General features: G+C 46.3%; 1 protein-coding gene across 1 annotated transcript in view; it reads left to right on the top strand.

Moving 5' to 3' along the window:
* DNAH2 (dynein axonemal heavy chain 2) overlaps nucleotides 1-19,056 on the top strand; it is a 2,538,822-nt gene that overhangs the window by 472,105 nt on the left and 2,047,661 nt on the right. Inside the window, exon 15 of the mRNA XM_086946066.1 lies at nucleotides 11,564-11,710. Coding sequence (XP_086802192.1) covers nucleotides 11,564-11,710 — 147 coding nt within the window. The remainder of the gene's footprint in view (nucleotides 1-11,563; nucleotides 11,711-19,056) is intronic.

The raw sequence follows: 19,056 nt of genomic DNA, 5'->3' as shown, positions 1-19,056 counted from the left end.
CAGACATTGGCGATACCTCTGTTTACAGGTAGCCGGCACACACTATCACTTAAAAGTGCTTCCCTTTGGTCTACGATCAGCTCCAGAATCTTTTCCAAGTACATTGCCCCTGTGGTAGCCTGTCTCAGACTAAACAGAATTCAAGTCTTCCCCTTTTTATACGATTGGCTAATAAAAGGTCCAACATACTATCATCCACAGCAGACACAGCACTATGCCTTTCATTATTCAAAAAATTGTGTCTCAAATCAAATATTCAAAAATCAACTCTCAACCCCACAACAGCATTAACCTTTCTAGGAGCAGTCTTTGATACCCAGGCAGCCTAAGCTTTTGTCTCAAGAACGACTGAACAAGATCCAGCATTTGTCCCAAAGGCTTTGCAAAAGAAAGTCAGTTTCTGTTTGACTGTACAAGTTGCTTCTGGGAATGTGTTCCTCCCATACACCCCTGATACCAAACGGTAGACTTCATATGCATTCCTTGCAGGAACAGCTCAAAAAGCAGTGGCTACAAATTCAGGGGGTCATTCGACGATGTAATCCTCATAACTCCTGCAATTATATGGGCTATGCAATGTGGACAGTAGCATGCAATGTCTCACAAGGTATGACCTTTCTCTCTCAAACCACAGATTTCGTCATCACCACAGATGTATCCCTGGAGGGCTGGGATACGCATCTTTAGGATCCCTCAGTCAGTGGCAAATGGACAACATCCGAAAAAAGGATGCACATAAATCTATCAGAGCTGAGGGCCATAGACTTGACTTTGTTCTCCTTTCTTCCCAGTATTGCAGGCTCGCCAGTGCTTATCCATATGGACAATACCACCAGCATGTACTACCTAAACAAAAAGGGGGGACAAAGTCTGTTGCTCCATCACAACAGGCACAAACAATTTGGAATTGGACCGTGCAACACATTGTAACTCAAAGAGCAGAGCAGGTCCCAGGAGTATCCAATGTGCTAGCGGACACTTTGAGCAGACTGACAAGCAGTTCGCATGAATGGGAAATTGGTTCCCGGGTTCTACAGAAGATCTTCCTTCGATGGGGCACACCGCAACCCACTCTGTTTGCAACCAAGACAAACAAGAAATGCCAGTATTACCAAGCTGGATCGGATGGTCCAAAATAGTTGCTTAAACTTTTCCCCCAATTCCTTTGATACCAAAAGTGCTCAGGAAAAGGAAGAGAGAACCATGCAGGCTAATCCTCATTGCTCGAAAATGGCCACTGCAGTTCTAGTACATGGAACTACTACTTCTCTCCGAACAACCTCACATTCCTCTAACGCCGACTTCAGCGTTACTCTCCATGAACAGAGGCCAAGTACTTCAGCCCAATCCAACTTCTCTTCATTTGTCTGCCTGTATCCTGACGAACCATGAGCTCGAAGAATTACACATACCCGGAGGCTTCAGGGAAATCCTTTCTAAAGCTCAAGCAGATTCCACTAACAAATCATATCATCTCAAGTGGAAACGTTTCTGTGTACGGTGCCAGGAAATAGAGTTACATCCATTCCTCTCCACACCAGTGCAGATCTTGCCATATCTTCTTCACCTAGCCAAGTCTGGCCTTGCACATTCATCAATAAAAGTACGCTTAGCAGCAATTTGTTGTTTTAGTAGGTCAGTTAACTCATCCTCTCTCTGGTCCGCAAGAATAGTTAAATAATTCTTCAAGGGACTTTTTAGAGTTTTTCCACCTGTAAGGAAACCTCCTCCTTCTTGGCATCTCAATGTGGTACTTACTCTATTAATGAAAGCCCTGTTTGAGCCTATATACAAGGCAGATTTAAAATATCTTTTTTAGAAGGCGGCTTTACTATTGGCATGATTGTCAGCCAGAAGAGTTGGCAAATTGCAAGCGTTCACTATAAAACAACCATTCATGCAATTCAAGAAGGCCAAGGTGATCTTAAATACTAACCCTAAATTAATTCCAAAAGTACCTTTGGATTTCCATCTTAACACACCTATTGTTCTAAGGACATTTTTCCAAACCCACAAACTGTTGCTGAAAGGTCTGTCACACATTAGATGCTAAAAGGTGTATTAAGTTTTATTTGCAAAGAACAAGGCAGTTCCGCTAATCTGATCAGTTATTTATGACCTATGGCAATTTGAATAAGGGACGTCCAGTCTCTAAATCTTCCATGGCAAGATGGATTGCAACAACCATTCAATTCTGCCATGATGCAGCAGGACGCCACCTATCTACTCGAGTCAAGGCTTTTTTGTAAAGAGCTGTTTCTACAACTAAGGTTCTATTTGCTGGTGTACCGATTTAATAAATCTGGAGAGTGGCCACATGGTCCTCTAGGCATATCTTTACCCAGCATTATTGCCTGGGTATGCTACATACAAAGTTGATGCAGCAGTGGGACAAGCAGTTTGCACAATCTTTTTCAGTCCGGTGAGCCTCTTATCTATACTACTATTATAAAGGAAGAACTTTGAACCTTTGAGGCGGGTAAACTCGGGAACCACAGCGCCAATCCACACACCCGATACATCGTTGTAATTGTCAGGGTGTGCAGATGGACATTGGCTATATAAATTTAAAAAATATAAGTTACTAGCAGCCCGTCCCGACCTTGTGTGGGAGCAATCAGGCTTCAGGGCCCCCGCCCGCCCCGGCCCCCGCCCGCCGCGTCCCCCGCCCACCCTGACATTGTCCGTGGGTCCCTCGGAGTAGCAGCCCGTCCCGACCTTGGCTTCAGGGCCCCCGCCCGCCCCGACATTGTCCGTGGGTCCCCCGGAGCTTTACCTCATCCGCCGCACCTCCCCGCGCTCCTGAGTTCACCGGTCCGCCGCTCCTCCCCGCCTGTCCGCCGCTCCTCTCCTCCCAGCCTGTCCGCCGCTCCTCTCCGCTCCTCCCAGCCTGTCCGCCGCTCCTCACCGCTCCTCCCTGCCTGTCCGCCCCTCCTCCCCACGCTCATGTCCGCTGCTCCTCCTCGTGCTCCTGGACGCCGCTCCTCCCCGCGCTCCTGATGTCAGCACGCACGTGGCGGCTGGCGCTACTTCCATGGGACTACTTTTTATTTTCTCGTCAATTTTTTAAATAACTTATATGTTTTTAATTTATATAGCCTATGTCCATCTGCACACCCTGACAATTACAACGATGTATCGGGTGTGTGGATTGGCGCTGTGGTTCCCGAGTTTACCCGCCTCAAAGGTTCAAAGTTCTTCCTTTATAATAGTTGTATAGATATAGATTTAAAAAATGTACGAGAAAAAAAAAAGTAGTCCCATGGAAGTAGCGCCGGCCGCGACGTGCGTGCTGACATCAGGAGCGCGGGTAGGAGCGGCGTCCAGGAGCGTGAGGAGGAGCGGCGGACATGAGCGCGGGGAGGAGCGGCGGACAGGCGGGGAGGAGCGGTGAGGAGCGGCGGACAGGCTGGGAGGAGCGGAGAGGAGCGGCGGACAGGCTGGGAGGAGAGGCGGACCGGTGAACTCAGGAGCGGGGGGAGGTGCGGCGGATGAGGTAAGGCTCCCGGGGACCCATGGACAATGTCGGGGCGGGCGGGGGCCCTCAAGCCAAGGTCGGGACGGGCTGCTACTCTGGGGGACCCACGGACAATGTCGGGGCGGGCGGGGGCCCTGAAGCCTGATTGCTCCCGGACAAGGTCGGGACGGGCTGCTAGTTCTTTATAAGTGACTTTTCCGACCATCCTCTACTATTATGTTTATTGTTCTTATGATAGTTGTTATTACTATTAATGATATTTGCATTAGTATTGTATGCTAATACTAACCCATGTTTACTGCTAACTTTTCTGATTCAATCACATGGGTCTCTGCAGTCACCCATCTAGCTAGACCCCTGCCTGATCATTCTTGTTGAACTGCTGCTGCTAGAATATCCCAGTGGAGCATTCAGTTGGTTGCTAACACTTAGAGCACTGTGAGATCAGGTGTTCAGAGATGCCATCAGATCAACGATTGTAGAGTATTTTGCAATGAATGAGGGGACAGTCGAGTCTCCCTCTACACTCTGGGAAGCATTTAAGTCCGTGATTCGCGTAGAGTGTATTGCAAAGCAAGCAGGTGTGCTGCGCTCACTACATGGTGACACAGGCGTCTAGAAGAGGAGATACAATTCCTAGAGGGCAAATTTTTCGCCACTAATAGGACTGAAATCCTTAAGGACATTAGGGATAAGATCGATGTGTTCGAAGAGACGGCTGAGCGGGAAACGCACTATCTTGGTAAGAAGGCATGTATTAGAAGATACGGAGAGAGGGATAGAGCTGGCAAGACACTAGCTGGGCTATTAAAAAAAAGCATGGGCCTGTAAGATATTAGTGAACTACGCACCTCAGACAGTGAGACGACGATTGGGCAGACGGCCGTCCAGGCCGAATTGATATCCTTTTACTCCTTATTGTATGAGGCAAGGCAGGGCACCACCCACCTGGATCTACCCAACTTTTTGTCAAGTTGTTGTGGCTTGAGAATGGGCACTGCAGCTATCTGAACGAGCCGTTCTCCGAGGAGGCGGTAATTAGAGTTATTCCAGCCTCACCCAGGGATAAGGCTTCTGGACTGGATGGCCTGACGGCTGCCTTTTATAAGGAATATGCATCACTGCTGGCACCGCACTTTATAACAATGTATGAGGAATTACTAGAAAGGGGAGCACTCCACTGTTGCTTCGAGAAGAGCTTATCATAACGATTCTAAAACCTGATAAAGACCCAACGCAGTGTGATTTTTATAGGCTGCTGTCTATGTTCAATCTGGACAATAAAATCCTCGCTAAACATATCAGTACAAGATTACTTCCACTGCTCCCCCTTGTGATGCAACTCATCCAGTGCGGCATTGTTCATAGAAGGGCCAAATCTCACAATTGACACACCTTTTTTGCAACAATGCAAGAAATCGACCCCTCACTTAAAGAGGCCGCAGTATTTTTGGATGCCACTAAGGCATTTGACTCCTTAGAATGGCCATATTTATTTGTGCTTTTCTCCCGACTCTGTATCATTTCAAAATTCATTAAATTAATAGCTCTTGTGTACTCTTCCCCTGCTGCAAAGCTCGGATCAATGGGACGATCTCCCTGTCCTTCCCGGTATCCTGGGGCATAAGACAAGGATGTCCTTTGTCTCCCTTTCTTTTTTCTTTCGCTATGGAGCCCCTGGCGGCCCGATTGAGGCAGCACCATGCGCATCGATGGCTTGCATTTGTTCCTCAGGTAACACTTGTTTCCCTGTATGTGGATGACGTGATCCTATATGTCAACCACCCACTTGAAAATTTAGACCCCCCTGAGAAAAGATTCGGAGGCCTCTTAGGAATAAGTATTAATTTGGAAAAATCAGTTATCTTCACACTAACAAAAGCCACAGAACAGTTGCTGTCGAAATACCCACGTTGCTGGGTGGAGGGCCCAGTGAAATATTTAGGAATTTGGCTGAGGTGCAATAATCAGGATCTATGGCAGTGTAACTACGGGCGGCTCATGGACTGGCATTCTGCCCTAGGAACTCCACCTGCGGTGCCGTTTGATTCATATCACGACCTGTTTGAATATTTTGCAAAATCCATTGAAAAAGCCTTTTATACCTGGATACCTTATCAATTCCCACAAAGAGCACATTACAGTAGTCCGTTTTAGATAGAAAAAGTGTGACTATTACGGTTCTCTGAAGTTTGTATGTGATAAAGGGGAAGATTTTTCTCAGTGATTTTAGAAGATAGAAACAGGAGGAAGTTAATTGATTAACTTGGGCTGACATATTTAACTGCTCATCTAGAATCACCCCCAAGTTCTTTACCTTGGTACCTGGACTAGGACAGGTTCCCGCCTCTGTAGGCCACCAGTTATTGTTCCGTAATGGAGGTCCCTTACCAAATTTAAGTACCTCAGTTGTATCTGTATTTATTTTTAGGAAGTTTAAGCTCATCCAGTACCTCTGCGCGTTGGTAGGTGGTGTCGGTCGACTCCATGTCTGTCGTGGTTGTCGGGATGACGTCGTGATGTCTACTTAGATGCCACCCCTGCACACACTGACGTCAGTTCTTTATTTTTCTGTGCCAGTCTTGCGCTGACCCGGAGAGAGCTACCCCTTTACTCATTTTTTTACTACATTTTTTCCGACTTTGGCAACGTCTTTTTTTTAGTCTATCGACTCCTGGTGTACGACGGATGTCCCATCATCAAACCGGGTTTAAACCGTGCGTACGGATCCCCACCTTGTGTGCTTTTGATGCCTGAAGCGTGACCACGACCCGAAGTCGTGCTCTGACTGCCGGGCCATGAATCCGAAGTCTTTGCGGGAGCGGTCCTGGAAGTTAAAGTTGTTGGAGGCCGGGCAGTCAGCTTGAGGTCCCGAAAGAGAGGAAGATCTTGAGACCGGTCGCGGAGCTACCACCATCATTCATCATCCAAGTCTTCGAGGTCTTCGGGTATGTCGAAGCGGAGGCGCAACTAGAGCCAAATTTCTGGGGGACTACTAAAAATTGTTGGGGAGTGACTAATTCTTCCAGCAATAGGCAGAGTAGAGATGAAAGGGTGAAAAAACAATAAAGCCTTCTTAACACGAGAATGGTCTATTAAAGACCTGTGAAGTACTCGGGTGCGGCTGCGATAAGCTCAAAAGCTGTCTGTGTGTGTGCCCAGGAAGCTGTCTCAGCCCGGGATGATACACATATCAAGGGGGAGGCTGAAGCCCTTTGAGCCCAATGGGCGTTGTGTGCCTGAGTCGAAGCACAAGAAGAAGGCGAAGAAGCAGCGTCGCTCTTTCACTTCTCCTCGTCGGTCGACCGACACAACGTGGGTCCCTTAACGTCTTCCCTCAACAGCTCCGTCTTCGGAGCCTGCTCCAGGGACGGCTCCAAGCTTTCCTCCCTTGCCTAGTGCCGGAGCATTCCCTGCCCAGCTTCGAGTTTTCTACAAATCGTTTCATAGCATCTTTGGGAAGCCTGACTCCGCCGGCACAGCTTTGATGCCGGCAGCTCCTGTCCTGGTGCCGGAGAGCCCCGAAAATCCAGGCCTACATCCGGATTGACGCTGGTCAACCTCACTGTACCTTGCCCGGCGCCCATCTCGACGATGATTCTCCCGGAACCGGTCGTGCCCCTGACCGGTTCGGACCCCAGCCTCACCCCCAACTTGGATACTGACCCAGACCGACATTGGAACCAGCGCCGGAATGCACATTTGTCCCTCTTAATCCCTGGTGTTCCTTTCAGGCCTGCTTGGCAACCAGAAGAGGGTGAGGAGGACTGGGAGGGGTCTGTGGAGTCTTAATCTGAGCAACTTGAAGAGCCGGACTGGCAAGAGGGCCTGGATGACGCCAGTGGTCTGGATACCTCCTGGATACCTCCTCATACCTTGGCATATCTTGGCATGCTTTCTCCCCCTACCGTGCCTACGGAGGAGAGAGTGTCATATGCAGTGGTGTTGCCTTGGACCTGTAGCTTCCTACAGTGCCAGTGAGGTGCTTCAACCGGCGGCGGCCTCTTCTGAGCCCCTTCTGCCATTCAATGAGGCCCTCAAGTATGTCCTTCTGGGCACTTGGTCCCAAGCCCCGCACAGTGACTCCTGTGGACAGGATGATTGCCCGACGCCACCTCCTGGCCCTGGCCAACCCACTCTTCCTCTCCCAACCCGAGAGCTTGGTGGTCCAAGCCTTGTCCTCTAAGGGCGTATTCCCTACTGCTCCCCCGGATTGGGGATCCAAGAAGCTGGACCACCTTGGGAAGAAGATGTTTTCTTCTGCCAGCTTAGCACTGTGGTCAGTGAATACTGCATGCCTCTTGGACTGTTATACCCATACATTGTGGGATATGGTTGCACTAGTGCTGCCACAGTGCCCAGAGGAGGCCCGGGCCATTCTCATCCGTGCAGTGGCAGAGGGTAGAGACGCAGCCAAATTCACCGACAGATGTGGGCTGGATACTCCTGACTCACTGGGCAGAACGGTTTCCACGTCAATAGCCCTGACGCATATGCCTGGTTGAGGACGTCTGTTTTTTCGGGGGATGTCCAATCCACCTTACTGGACATGCCCTTTGATGACCGTTGCCTTTTTGTTGATAAGGCAGACTTGGCGCTCCTTAGACCTCAAGGCCCTCAACTGCTTCCTCCGGAAGAAGAAGTTCAAGATGCTCACGTTGGCTCCTGTCCTGTCTGCCCTCGACCCTGGTGACTGGATGGTTGCGTGGGACTTGCAGGACTCATTTCCATATCCCTGTTCTGCCAGCCCACAGGCGTTTACTACAGTTCACAGTAGCCAACGAGCATTTTCAATTTACAGTGCTCCCCTTTGGCCTTGCCAGTGCCCCTTGGGTGTTCATGAAAGCGATGGCTGTGTTCGCAGCTCCTCTGTGCGGATCAGAAATTCCAGTCTTCCTCTATCTCAATGACAGGCTGTTGAAGGCCAAGTCTCCCCAGGCTGTCGTTTCCCACCTCCAGACCAAGGCGTGCTTCCTGCACTCCCTGGGGTTCACTATCAACGTGCGGAAGTCACACCTGACTCCCTCTCAGAAGCTCCTTTTCAATGGAGCAGTTCTGGATATAGCGCAGTTTCTGGCTTATCCTCCTGAACAGCGAGTCCCGGATATTCGGGCTACGATACCGATGTTTCAGCCTCTATCCCGGATTTCGGTGAGATTAACCCTGGGGCTGCTGGGCCTTATGGCCTCCTACATCCTGCTGGTGGATCATGCTAGGTGGCATATGCAGGATCTTCAGAGGGACCTCAAGTTCCAGTGGGCACAGCATCAGGGGAACACTCAATGCCAGCAGTTCTGCACGTTGGAGTTTCCAAGGCGGCACTCGCCCCGCGATACTTTTCTTGCAAGTGGAACTGCGGCCTTCTGTACGCATTTCCGCCTGTACCACTTCTGCCCAGAGTGCTGAAGAAGATCAAGCGCAACTGGGCCCAAGTCATTCTTATGGCTCCGGACCAGACATGAAGAGTCTGGTACCCTGAGCTCTTGAGCATTGCCATCAACCCTCCTATCAGACTGCCTCTTCAGGAAGATCTTCTGTCACAACAGCAGGGGACAGTCCTCCACCGAACCTGTCCAGCCTCCACCTCCTTTCATGGAGATTGAGCTGCAGCGGTTGCCAGCTTTTGATATTCCTCCCAAAGTCTGTAATGTCATCTTGGCAGCCAGGCGTTCCTCAACGAAGTCGGTATACGTCTATAGATGGAACAAGTTTGTGGCATGGTGCACAGCAAAGGCTGTGGATCCCCTTTCTGCCCCTCTTTCTGAGATACTTTTTTTCATTCTCTCTTTGGACCCGCAGGGCTCTGCTCTGGACACTCTTAAAGGCTACCTTTCGGCCATATCTGCCTTTCTTCGCCTTCCTCATCAGCCTTCTCTTTTCATGTCCCCTAATGTAAATAGATTTCTAAAGGATATTACTCATCTCTTTCCTCCTTCTACATTCATTATGCCCCAGTGGGACTTGAATCTTGTTTTGAAGTATCTAATGTGTGCTCCCTTTGAGCCTCCTCATAACTGCCCTATCATGCTCCTTACTCTAAAGACTGCCCTTCTTGTTGCCATCACCTCTGCTCGCAGGTTGAGTGAGTTTCAAGCTCTATCCTCCAAACCTCCTTTTCTGGTGGTTCATCCAGACAAAGTGGTCCTTTACACAAGGCCCTCTTTTCTTCCCAAAGTGGTTACCTCTTTCCATATAGGACAGACCATCACTTTGCCTACCTTCTTCCCGCCTCCGCACCCTTCCAACGAGGAGGAGAGACTCTACCGTTGGACCCAAAACGTGCCCTGTCTTTTTATCTTGACCGCACAAAGGATTTCCGGGTGGATGATCAACTCTTTGTTTGCTATGTGGGCGCCAAGAAAGGTTGGGCTGTGCAAAAACGTACCTTCTCTCGATTGGTTGTCCTATGCATTAAAATCTGCTATTCCCTAGCGAAAAAGGATGCTCCAGTGGAACTGCGTGCCCACTCCACCACGGCTACGGCAGCTACTACTGCCTTGGGACGTGGAGTACCACTCATTGACATCTGTCAGGCAGCCATGTGGGCATCACTGCACACAGTTACTAAACATTATTGCCAAGACCGCTAAGTCCGGAGAGACGGCTATTTTGGACATTCTGTTCCCCAGGATTTTCTGGTGTGAACTTAGTTTTCAGACCCCCCTCCGGGGTGGACATTGCTAGGGTATCTATTCTAAGGTAAGGAATCTATAATTAACAGTCTCTTTCAGATGAACAAGCTACTTACCTTTGGTAACAATGTATCTGTAAGAGACATATGTTAGTTATAGATTCCTTCTAGGGATAGGGACTCCCTTCCAGGGCCCTAATTATGTGCATCAAAGGTCAGTGTCTTGCATGGCTCTGCTCTTCTGGTGTTGAAAGTCCTGTCAGAGCTGATGTCAGCGCACAGGGGCGGCGTCTAAGTAGACATTGCAACGGCATCTCAGCGGCCACGACGGCAACGATGGACGTGGAGTAGACCGACGGCACCTACCAATGTGCATGGGTACTGCCACATTTGGCAGAGTTTGGTCAAATGAAGTAAAGATGAGGATAGGCTACAAGTCTTTTTGTCATGGTATATGTACACTTCTTTGTAGATATTGACTACAGAGGATTTCCAGCCTGTAGGCCTGGAATAACTGTATGAAAGATGCCATCACAGAAGAACTGTAGATGCAAGGAGGTAATGTTTTCCTTTTACTTTGTGGAGACTTAACTTTGGTAGAGTTGCTAAATGTCCTAGAAATATGATTTATATTAGTTATTTGCCATTCTCATTACAGCCAGGGTACACCTGAATCGACATACCTCATCATAGGCAGCAGGACTATGTAGTTGGTGTTAAGTTGCAAGAGGGCATATATAGAACTCAAACACCAGCAGTCACAACCACTTTGAAAGATGGGGGTGGTGGTCATGCTTCTAAGGGTGAAGGCTGACGATCAATTTGACACAATAAAATCTAAAAATTGATCTTCAGGAAGTAGAACCCCTTCAAAGTATCGTTTTTGCATGATGGATCAGTAGGAGTGAAGGTGTTTGTGTTTCACCTAAAAACTGATGTCAAGCAACATATGTTTATATGTTATCAACATTTCACCTCTGCATTTCATTAAAATAGGTCTTAGTTGCCTTGGAAGGTAATGGTAGTTTTCAAAGACATACCATATGGATGACTGTCAATGGAACACTGTGGAGAGAGGAAGGTGTTCCTGTTATGTTTGTTTCGATGGTGTCGTATGGGTAGTGAGAGATAGTTGTCTGAGTTAAAGGACAAATGTAGATGATGCAAAGAGATCGTCATTTACATTTTGTGGTATCATGCATGACTTGTTTTCTTAAAATATGTGCATCCATCGTATTTTGAGTCTACATTGTTTAAAAATAAGAAGTCTCGCATATTTAGTTGTCACTTGAGCTTAATATTGCCTTTGTCTTTTTTTTGTCCACATGAAGAATCATTTTTCAAAACCAGTAAAGATGTTAAATTGAAGTAGAGTTTTTCTGTGTGAATATCTCTTGTGGTGTATATTTGTACTAGCCGTTGCTGCCCTCTAACTCATGTCTTTTATCTCACAGGGGGGTCCTGAAGCTGTTTGCAGAGATTCACTATTGGGAAAGGCTAATGTTTGAGATCCCTCATTATGTGGTAGACATCTATCAGAGGAAAGATGAACTTCACAACCTGCGTGAGAACGTCTTGCTTGTTGTTCGAGACTATAATAGGTGAGGAAACATTCTGCATTCTGCAGCGTATAGTCTTGCTCATTTATGGAAAATGAACCAGAGAACCTTTTTTTTTTGTTAAAGTTCTTCATTGAAGTTTTCAGATAATTTGCCATCCATGTGACAATAGGAAGAAAGAAAGGCAGCTATAGCCAATTGTGCAATATCTGGTTCTTGAATAAATTTGGTGCATCATGCCCACAATTGTTCCACATTATTATACAGTAGGTGATAATATGGAATCATACATAATCAAATCCATGGAAATATGAGGATGTGTGAGCATATGTGTCCCTTCCCACATGACACTGTACTTGTTAAATGACAGAAGGTGCACACAGTCGTCAGCCATCACCAGCTTGCAGGCAAAGAGCCCTCAGGCAGTCATATCAAAGTGTATGTGAATTCAGCGTAAGTGGTGCTAATGAGTATTTGACCTAGGCAGCGCAGGACATGACAATAGAGCGGGCTCAACCTCATCTGCAGTGTCTCAATGCTTCTCTGATGAGGATGGTTCCTTAACGATAAAGATCACCGCCTGTGCCAAATTCCGAATTTCTGAAAACTTTGTCTGCATGCTGCTTCACGTGTAACTTGGAGTGATGGGTGATAAGGCAGGGGTCCAAGTGGAGTATTTAGTGTTGGCTTATTTGGCAAGTTTGCACCACGCTATAGATGTACACATGACTGTAGCTTCTTCAGACTGGGAAGCTTTCAACATTGATCCTAAGTTGGAGTTGGAAGGTAGAGGGGTCATATAACATTGCTTAGTTCCCATGTGTGGTATGTATGGGTTGGCTTTATATCAATGGATGGCATAATGCACCTGTTCGCACAGGTAATATAGTTCCATATATCCATATCTGGAGCTTCAAAACCCCGTTTTGAAAAGGCCTTTTGAGGACAATCCAAATGAGCCTGATTACCGGCCCATGCTAGCCAGATCATTGGTGCTCAAAGTAACTGCCTGGGGAATAGGGAAGGTTAAGAAATAGGTACAAGAATTTAGGTAGGAATTGAGGGAGATGCGTCCTGCAATGGACAGGGGCAACAAAATCCAACAAGTAATGCCATCCGTGAGTTTAGATACAGCGACACCATATTTTGCGCATATTGTTTTGTTATGTTATTTTATGTTATGTTCCTCATCTTGGCTCAAGACTCAAATGACCATGGTATAAGACATAAGTCAAGCAGTGTTAAATAACCAGGTTTTTAAGGTGTTCCTGAAAACCAAGAGATTGTTTATATGTTTTAGATGAGGTGGCAGGGCATTCCAAGAACGAGAGGGGCTATTCACAAAGCTTCTGCCTCCCCAAGAAAGAAGTATGAATTTGGGAACAATTATGTTGTTAGACGTAGATGATCTTCGGATTTTTGATCGCCTATACTAGATACCTTTCTTCTTGAGGTAATCAGGTGCACTATAATTTATGGTTTTAAAAATGATGCAGAGAGCCTTAAACCTAACTCTCTGTCTTATTGGCAACCAGTGAAGTTGCTTTAATCCATTAATCACTGAGTTGAATTTGGGACTAAGTAGATGAATGCATGCAGCTGCGTTCTGCAGTGTCTGTGGTTTGCTAAGGTGTTGTTCTTGTAGGTTGGCATAAAGACTATTGCAATAATCAAGTTTAGAGAGTACCATAGATGTAACAACATTTTTTTGTAATGAGGATGGAAGAAAAGGAAGAATCTTTTTTAGCATTTTGATGATGTAGAAAACCTATTAGGAGACAGTTTACGTGATCACTATACGCAAATTGTTGGTGATCACTCCCAAGATTGCGTACCTTCTTAACGGGGGTAGGCAGAGTTTCTAACTTAGTTGGCCACCGGCAATTGGACTAGAAAGAAGATGAATTCCAAAATAAGTTGGCATCAGTTTTACCTGAGTTGAGCTTTAAGCAATTGTTGGCCATCCAGGTATTGGCTGCCAATATACTCTTCTGAAACCTGGAGTCTATGTCAACATCTTTCTCTGACAGTGAGACAACTATTTGAGTGTCCTCTACGTAGGATGTAAGAGAAAATCTGAACTTTCTGAGGAGATTAGCCAAATTAGACACATAAACATTAAATAGAGTAGGGCTTACTGAAGAGCCTTGTGGGACTCCACAAGGCAATGCAAAGAGTTCGGAGTTAAAATCAGTTTAATGATACATAATTTTTGCCCGGCAAATAAGGATTTTAGAAGGGCCAGAGATTTACCTCTTATTCCGTTTGTGAAATAGTCGACCTGCCAGTAGCTCATGATAAACTGTGTCAAAAGCGGCTGACAGGTCCACAGTGTCTCTAATTTCTTCTGTGGCTTTCATTAAGGATATCTTGGTGCTGTGTTCCCTTCTGAAGCCATATTTGGTGGATCCCAAACAATTTTTGTCGTGTAGAAATGTGGCAAGGTGAGAGTTCATATTTTTTCCACAATTTTAATGGGTAGGGGTAATCTTGTCCGAACCAGGCCATTAATGGAAGAAAACCTATTACATATAACTTTATTTTGAAAGAAGCCAGCTACGTCATTACTGAAGTCTTGATTGCTAAGATTGGCTATCTCTGGCTCTGTAGTTGTAAGTTTCTTTACCATAAGGAATAGTTCTTTAATTGAATTCTTAGCGTCCTTGATCTTTTGGGTAAAGTAGGAAGATTTCTCTTTCAATCATAATCAAAGATTTGTAGGTAGTGAACTCATGCTTATATTCAAGCTTTTCTGAATCAAGATACTCTTTTTCCAGATACGTTCTTGCTTTCTGCATTTGTGTTTTTGGTTCCTAAGGATCTCAGTATATCAAGGAACTGAGGGAAGGTGTCTCTTGTTAACAAAGGCCTTTGATGGGGCCAATGAGTTGACGGCTAAAGCCAAGATACGTGGTTGTCTACCACAACATCAAGGTCCTCAGATATTAGAGGTAATGAAGCTGATAGTGCCTGATTAAATGGGTGTGGGTGTATCTTATGGTAAGCACATCAAAGCAATTGGTTGGGTGGGGGTGAGGCTTCTGCCATGTTGAAGGGGCTGCTCTAGCAATAGATTGAATCTTACTGCTAGGTGGGCAGTCCAGAGTAATGGAAAAGTTGACATATCTGACATGGGAGTATTGTTGGTAAAGATGCCATCGATTGGATGGCCCTACAACCACCTAGACTGGCTATCAGGTCAAGAATATTCTTAGTGACGTTATCAGTAAGGTCCTCAAGATGAGATGTTATGTTATTTTAATAAAACTTACTATAGCGCTCAAATCTCCTACGAAGAAGTATCTCTGTGCTAGCGATGAAACACAGGCAGAAAAACCTAACACTTAGCAATTAAAACAAGATTGTTTTGAGCAATTTTCCAAACTATAAATAGTCAGGGCAAGTGCGGGCCTAATAAGGCAGATAATTCCAATAGTATGGGGCCATGTAAGAAATAGACCTGCCCCCACATCTAGTCAGATTGAACCCAGGAATGATAAGTAGAGCTTTGTCCTTAGAGCGCAGATCCCTAACTGGGCAGTAGTAATTCCGTCTTTGACGCAGGAAGCTCAGTCCGTTTCCTGCTAGTGTTTTATATGTAAGGCAGCAAATTACATTTTTTTACCTTTTCTTAATGCGGAGCCAGTGCAGGGCTTTCTCTAAAGGTTATGCTGACGAGCGGGAAGGAAGATTGCATACAAGTCGTGCAGCTGCATTTTGGACCACGCTTAGTTTGAACATTAAGGACTCATTGGCTGATGAGAGTAGTGTATTGCCATAGTCTAATTTGCTAAGCATCAAGGCCTGAACTAAGGTTTTCCTAACAGAGAGAGAAAGTTAGGAAAACGATTTCTTCATTAGATGCATTATATTAGAACTCCTGCCACTGGTGGGAATTACCAGACAGAGGCTGATCTATTTTTATGCCAAGATTTCTCACTATTTATACGGGGGTAGGAGCAAGGCCTAATTCTTAGGCCACAATTCCGGACTCCAAAGTTGCTCTGCTTTCCCAAATAACAGAACCTCCATTTTCTCTGTATTTAGTTGCAGGTAGTTAGTTGCCATCTAGTCTGCTCTAGCTTTCATACCATTTGAGAACTGACCTTTGAACTCCTCCATGTCATCCCCAAAAGAGATGACAAGCTGGGTGTCATCTGCAAATGATATAATTTCAAAATCAAAGGCTCTTGCTATGTTAACCAAGGGAGCCACGTAGATGTAAAATAACGTGGTGCTTAATCAAGAGCCCTGATGCACCCCCTTTTTAATCAATATAGTGCGGGACCTGAAGGTACCCAGCAAGATGGTCTGAGTTCTGTTACTTAGGAAGTCTAACAGCCAATGGAAATCTGTCCCAAAGATGCCAATCTCATGTAGCCTTTGAATCAACCTTGTGTGGACACAGTGTGAAAGGCAGCAGATAGATCTAATAACACCAGCATTGATGGGAAGCCTTTGTCCATGGAAAGCCTCAGCGACTAGAGCTGTCTCCATACTAATGGAAGGTCTGAGCCCAGATTGTGATGGGTCCAATAACTGGTTATCTTCAAGGTCATTTGAGAGTTGGATATTTATTGAACCTTCCAGTGACTTGCCTAGGAGAGGAAGCAATGAAATTGGATGGTAGTTTGCTAAATTGCTGCAATCGACATTGGACTTCTTATGTTTAGTTATAACTTGAGCTGACTTCTGTGCAAGAGGGATAGTGCCTGAGTCAACTGATGAGTTATACAATTCCTAGACTTCAGGTGCGATCTGATTGGAAAGCAATGGAAATATCCACGGAGGACATAGATCTTGAGGGGAGTCAGGTTTGGCTTTTTCCAGAGTTTTTTTGTATCTGCTCAATTGAAAAAGGTGCAAACTTTTCCAGGCTACATCTGCAGTTTAAGGGAGGAGTGCCGTATGAGTGTACTTCTGAAGGCTGATCTACTGAAAGGACAAATTTTAAATATATCTGATTGACTTTGTCTTTAAAGAAATCCACTAAAGAGTTACATAGTTCTTGTAAACCAAAAGTAGCATGAGAGCAAGCAGAGGGATGGGCAACGCTTTTCAAGACTTTAAACAGTTATTTACAGGAATTGCCTACTTTCTGAATTGTCTTAAGAATGTGAGATTTACGGGGGCGCTAGGTGGCGCACGAGCAAGATGGCCGCACTAGTGTGAGGCTCCTGCAGCTCGGTACACCCATCTGTTTATTTATCCTGCCCAAAAGGTCCTAGCACTTATTTTGCCACATTGGATAGGGGACTGAGGTCCAGTAACCTAACGCTGTGACTGCAGAGCTGCTGACATTACCGAATACCATTACGACCCTTCGTAGGAACACCGCCAGCACTGCTGCCATGCCTGGGACCTCTAACAGGCAGAATGAGGTACGCGAGAGCCGCGACACCCATGTGACAGCTGGGCCCAACTCCTGATGCGGCTGGAGCTCACAGCACTGACAACAAAAGGGGTGAGTGCACATCAATATGGCTCCTGCAAGCGCTCGACTGTCCCACTACCTGATCACCCTGAGAGTTGGAGTCCAAGGCGGGATTCATTTAGATCCCCGTGGCTCCCACCTCCTAACCGCAGCACACTGCTGAGGGCCGCCATCATAAGGTGCAGATTGCTCACGGGCATATGGACCCCGCGGATAATATGTGGCCGATCTAGACACACGGACGACTCCATATATGTGCAGCACACTGAAATCTGACGGTGCCTGGGAAACCTACACGGCTGCGCTGTCATAGTGCCGCCTGCGGCGTGGCGGGGACACTTCCCTTCAACTCCCTGACTTGCACTGCCCAATTGCGCCGGTTCCCCGCAGCCAGGCCTGCTACATTGGGGGCCACCCTGAACTCGAAACCTCTCAGAATGCCGGCGCGCTGAATGGGCCCCCCTGCTTCATTTGTTGGGCTGACGCCTCACTCCTGGCACATCCGATACACATGAATCTCTGCTTTTAAGCTGCCTACGTCTTGGAAATCTCTGCAAACTTCAGATGCTCAACTGAAGGAGGCCCTGCATTACGTCAGCCTGAAATATTGCGCGGCAGTAGCGACCATCACACATCGCCTGCCTGGCACTTTGCAATTCTCCTCCACTAATCTTGCCGGGGGGTCCTCCTTCATGAACTATAGACTATTTCAGTCTTCCCCTGAACAAACTATTCTGCTAAATGCTCTCATAACCTTGGTATCTACCTCTCGGACTTCACCATATTCTGAATATTCTGTGCTGACCGCCACAGAAGGAACTTTTCACACACTCACTAGCCTTTCATGGCCTGCCTCACTGATATGGACCATACTGCCTGGTAGCACTCAGTTCAGTTCAGTTCATTTATTTGTTTTGAAGGTTGAAACCATCATGAAAATACATAATAATCATAATACATAATCACAAAAAAAGAACATTCTGAGCAACATGACAATTGTTAAAAAGAAGACAGAGAAAAAGACATCCAGTAAAAAAGAAGGGTTTTTGTGAAAGATAAAAACCTATGAGCAAATGTGATACAAGACCCCATATAATAATATTTCAGGTACCTCCCTAACCCACCAATTCATCATCCCCTTGTGTTTCTCAATTTAAAAACAATTTTAAGGAAGCTTATAACAGCAAATAGGGTTCGCGTTTCAGTGGCTCTTTGCAAAAACAATAAGGCAGATTTAGCATGGATAATATTTGAGTCCTTCAAGACACCCACCAAAAATCTTTGGCGCGGTGTTTTATAAAAAGGACACAATAAAACAAAATGAAGGGTGTCCTGCGGAGACCTATTGTCGCAGCCGCAGGGACCCTTCTGCTCAATTGTTTGAGTGAAACCTGATGGATAAGCTAAAATATGGTACAACAAATTGAGCCTAAAACGAGTCATTTTTAGGCTCAATTTGTTGCACTGTGTTTGCCTGGTAGCACTCACAGTAGTAAGAACTCTAGTTTCCCACACACGATCGGGTCTGCCTGGGAGTACCCCTCTGCTGCTTGCGCCTCTCACAAGGCAACTTACCACCTCACACGCATCGACTGGCATCGCCGTAACTGTCACCACATCCTCAACCTGGGCAAGGCAGACATTAAACAAACCCAGCTGACATTTAAAGCCAAGAAGAGCAGCCGCCTACAGCCAGAAGATCAAGATACAGCCAAGGAGGAACCTGTACAGGGGTCGACTTCCTCACAAGATGACGACATGAAATCTCTTCTAGAGATGCGGCAAAGATTAACTTGCATCGCAGATAAAGTGGACACTATGAACAACCCGATGGATGCCATCATCCATAAGTTAGATGGTCATGATAAATGCATAAAAAAGAAACGGAACGCCGCATCTCAAATGCTGAAGACACCACCTCACACATCCAGACGCATGCTGCGCAACTGGATAA

The sequence above is a fragment of the Lissotriton vulgaris genome, chromosome 12 (genome assembly GCF_964263255.1).
Source record: "Lissotriton vulgaris chromosome 12, aLisVul1.2, whole genome shotgun sequence".
NCBI lineage: Eukaryota > Metazoa > Chordata > Amphibia > Caudata > Salamandridae > Lissotriton > Lissotriton vulgaris.
Note: the sequence above shows the minus strand (reverse complement) of the source record. Positions and strands in the feature narration are given on the sequence as shown.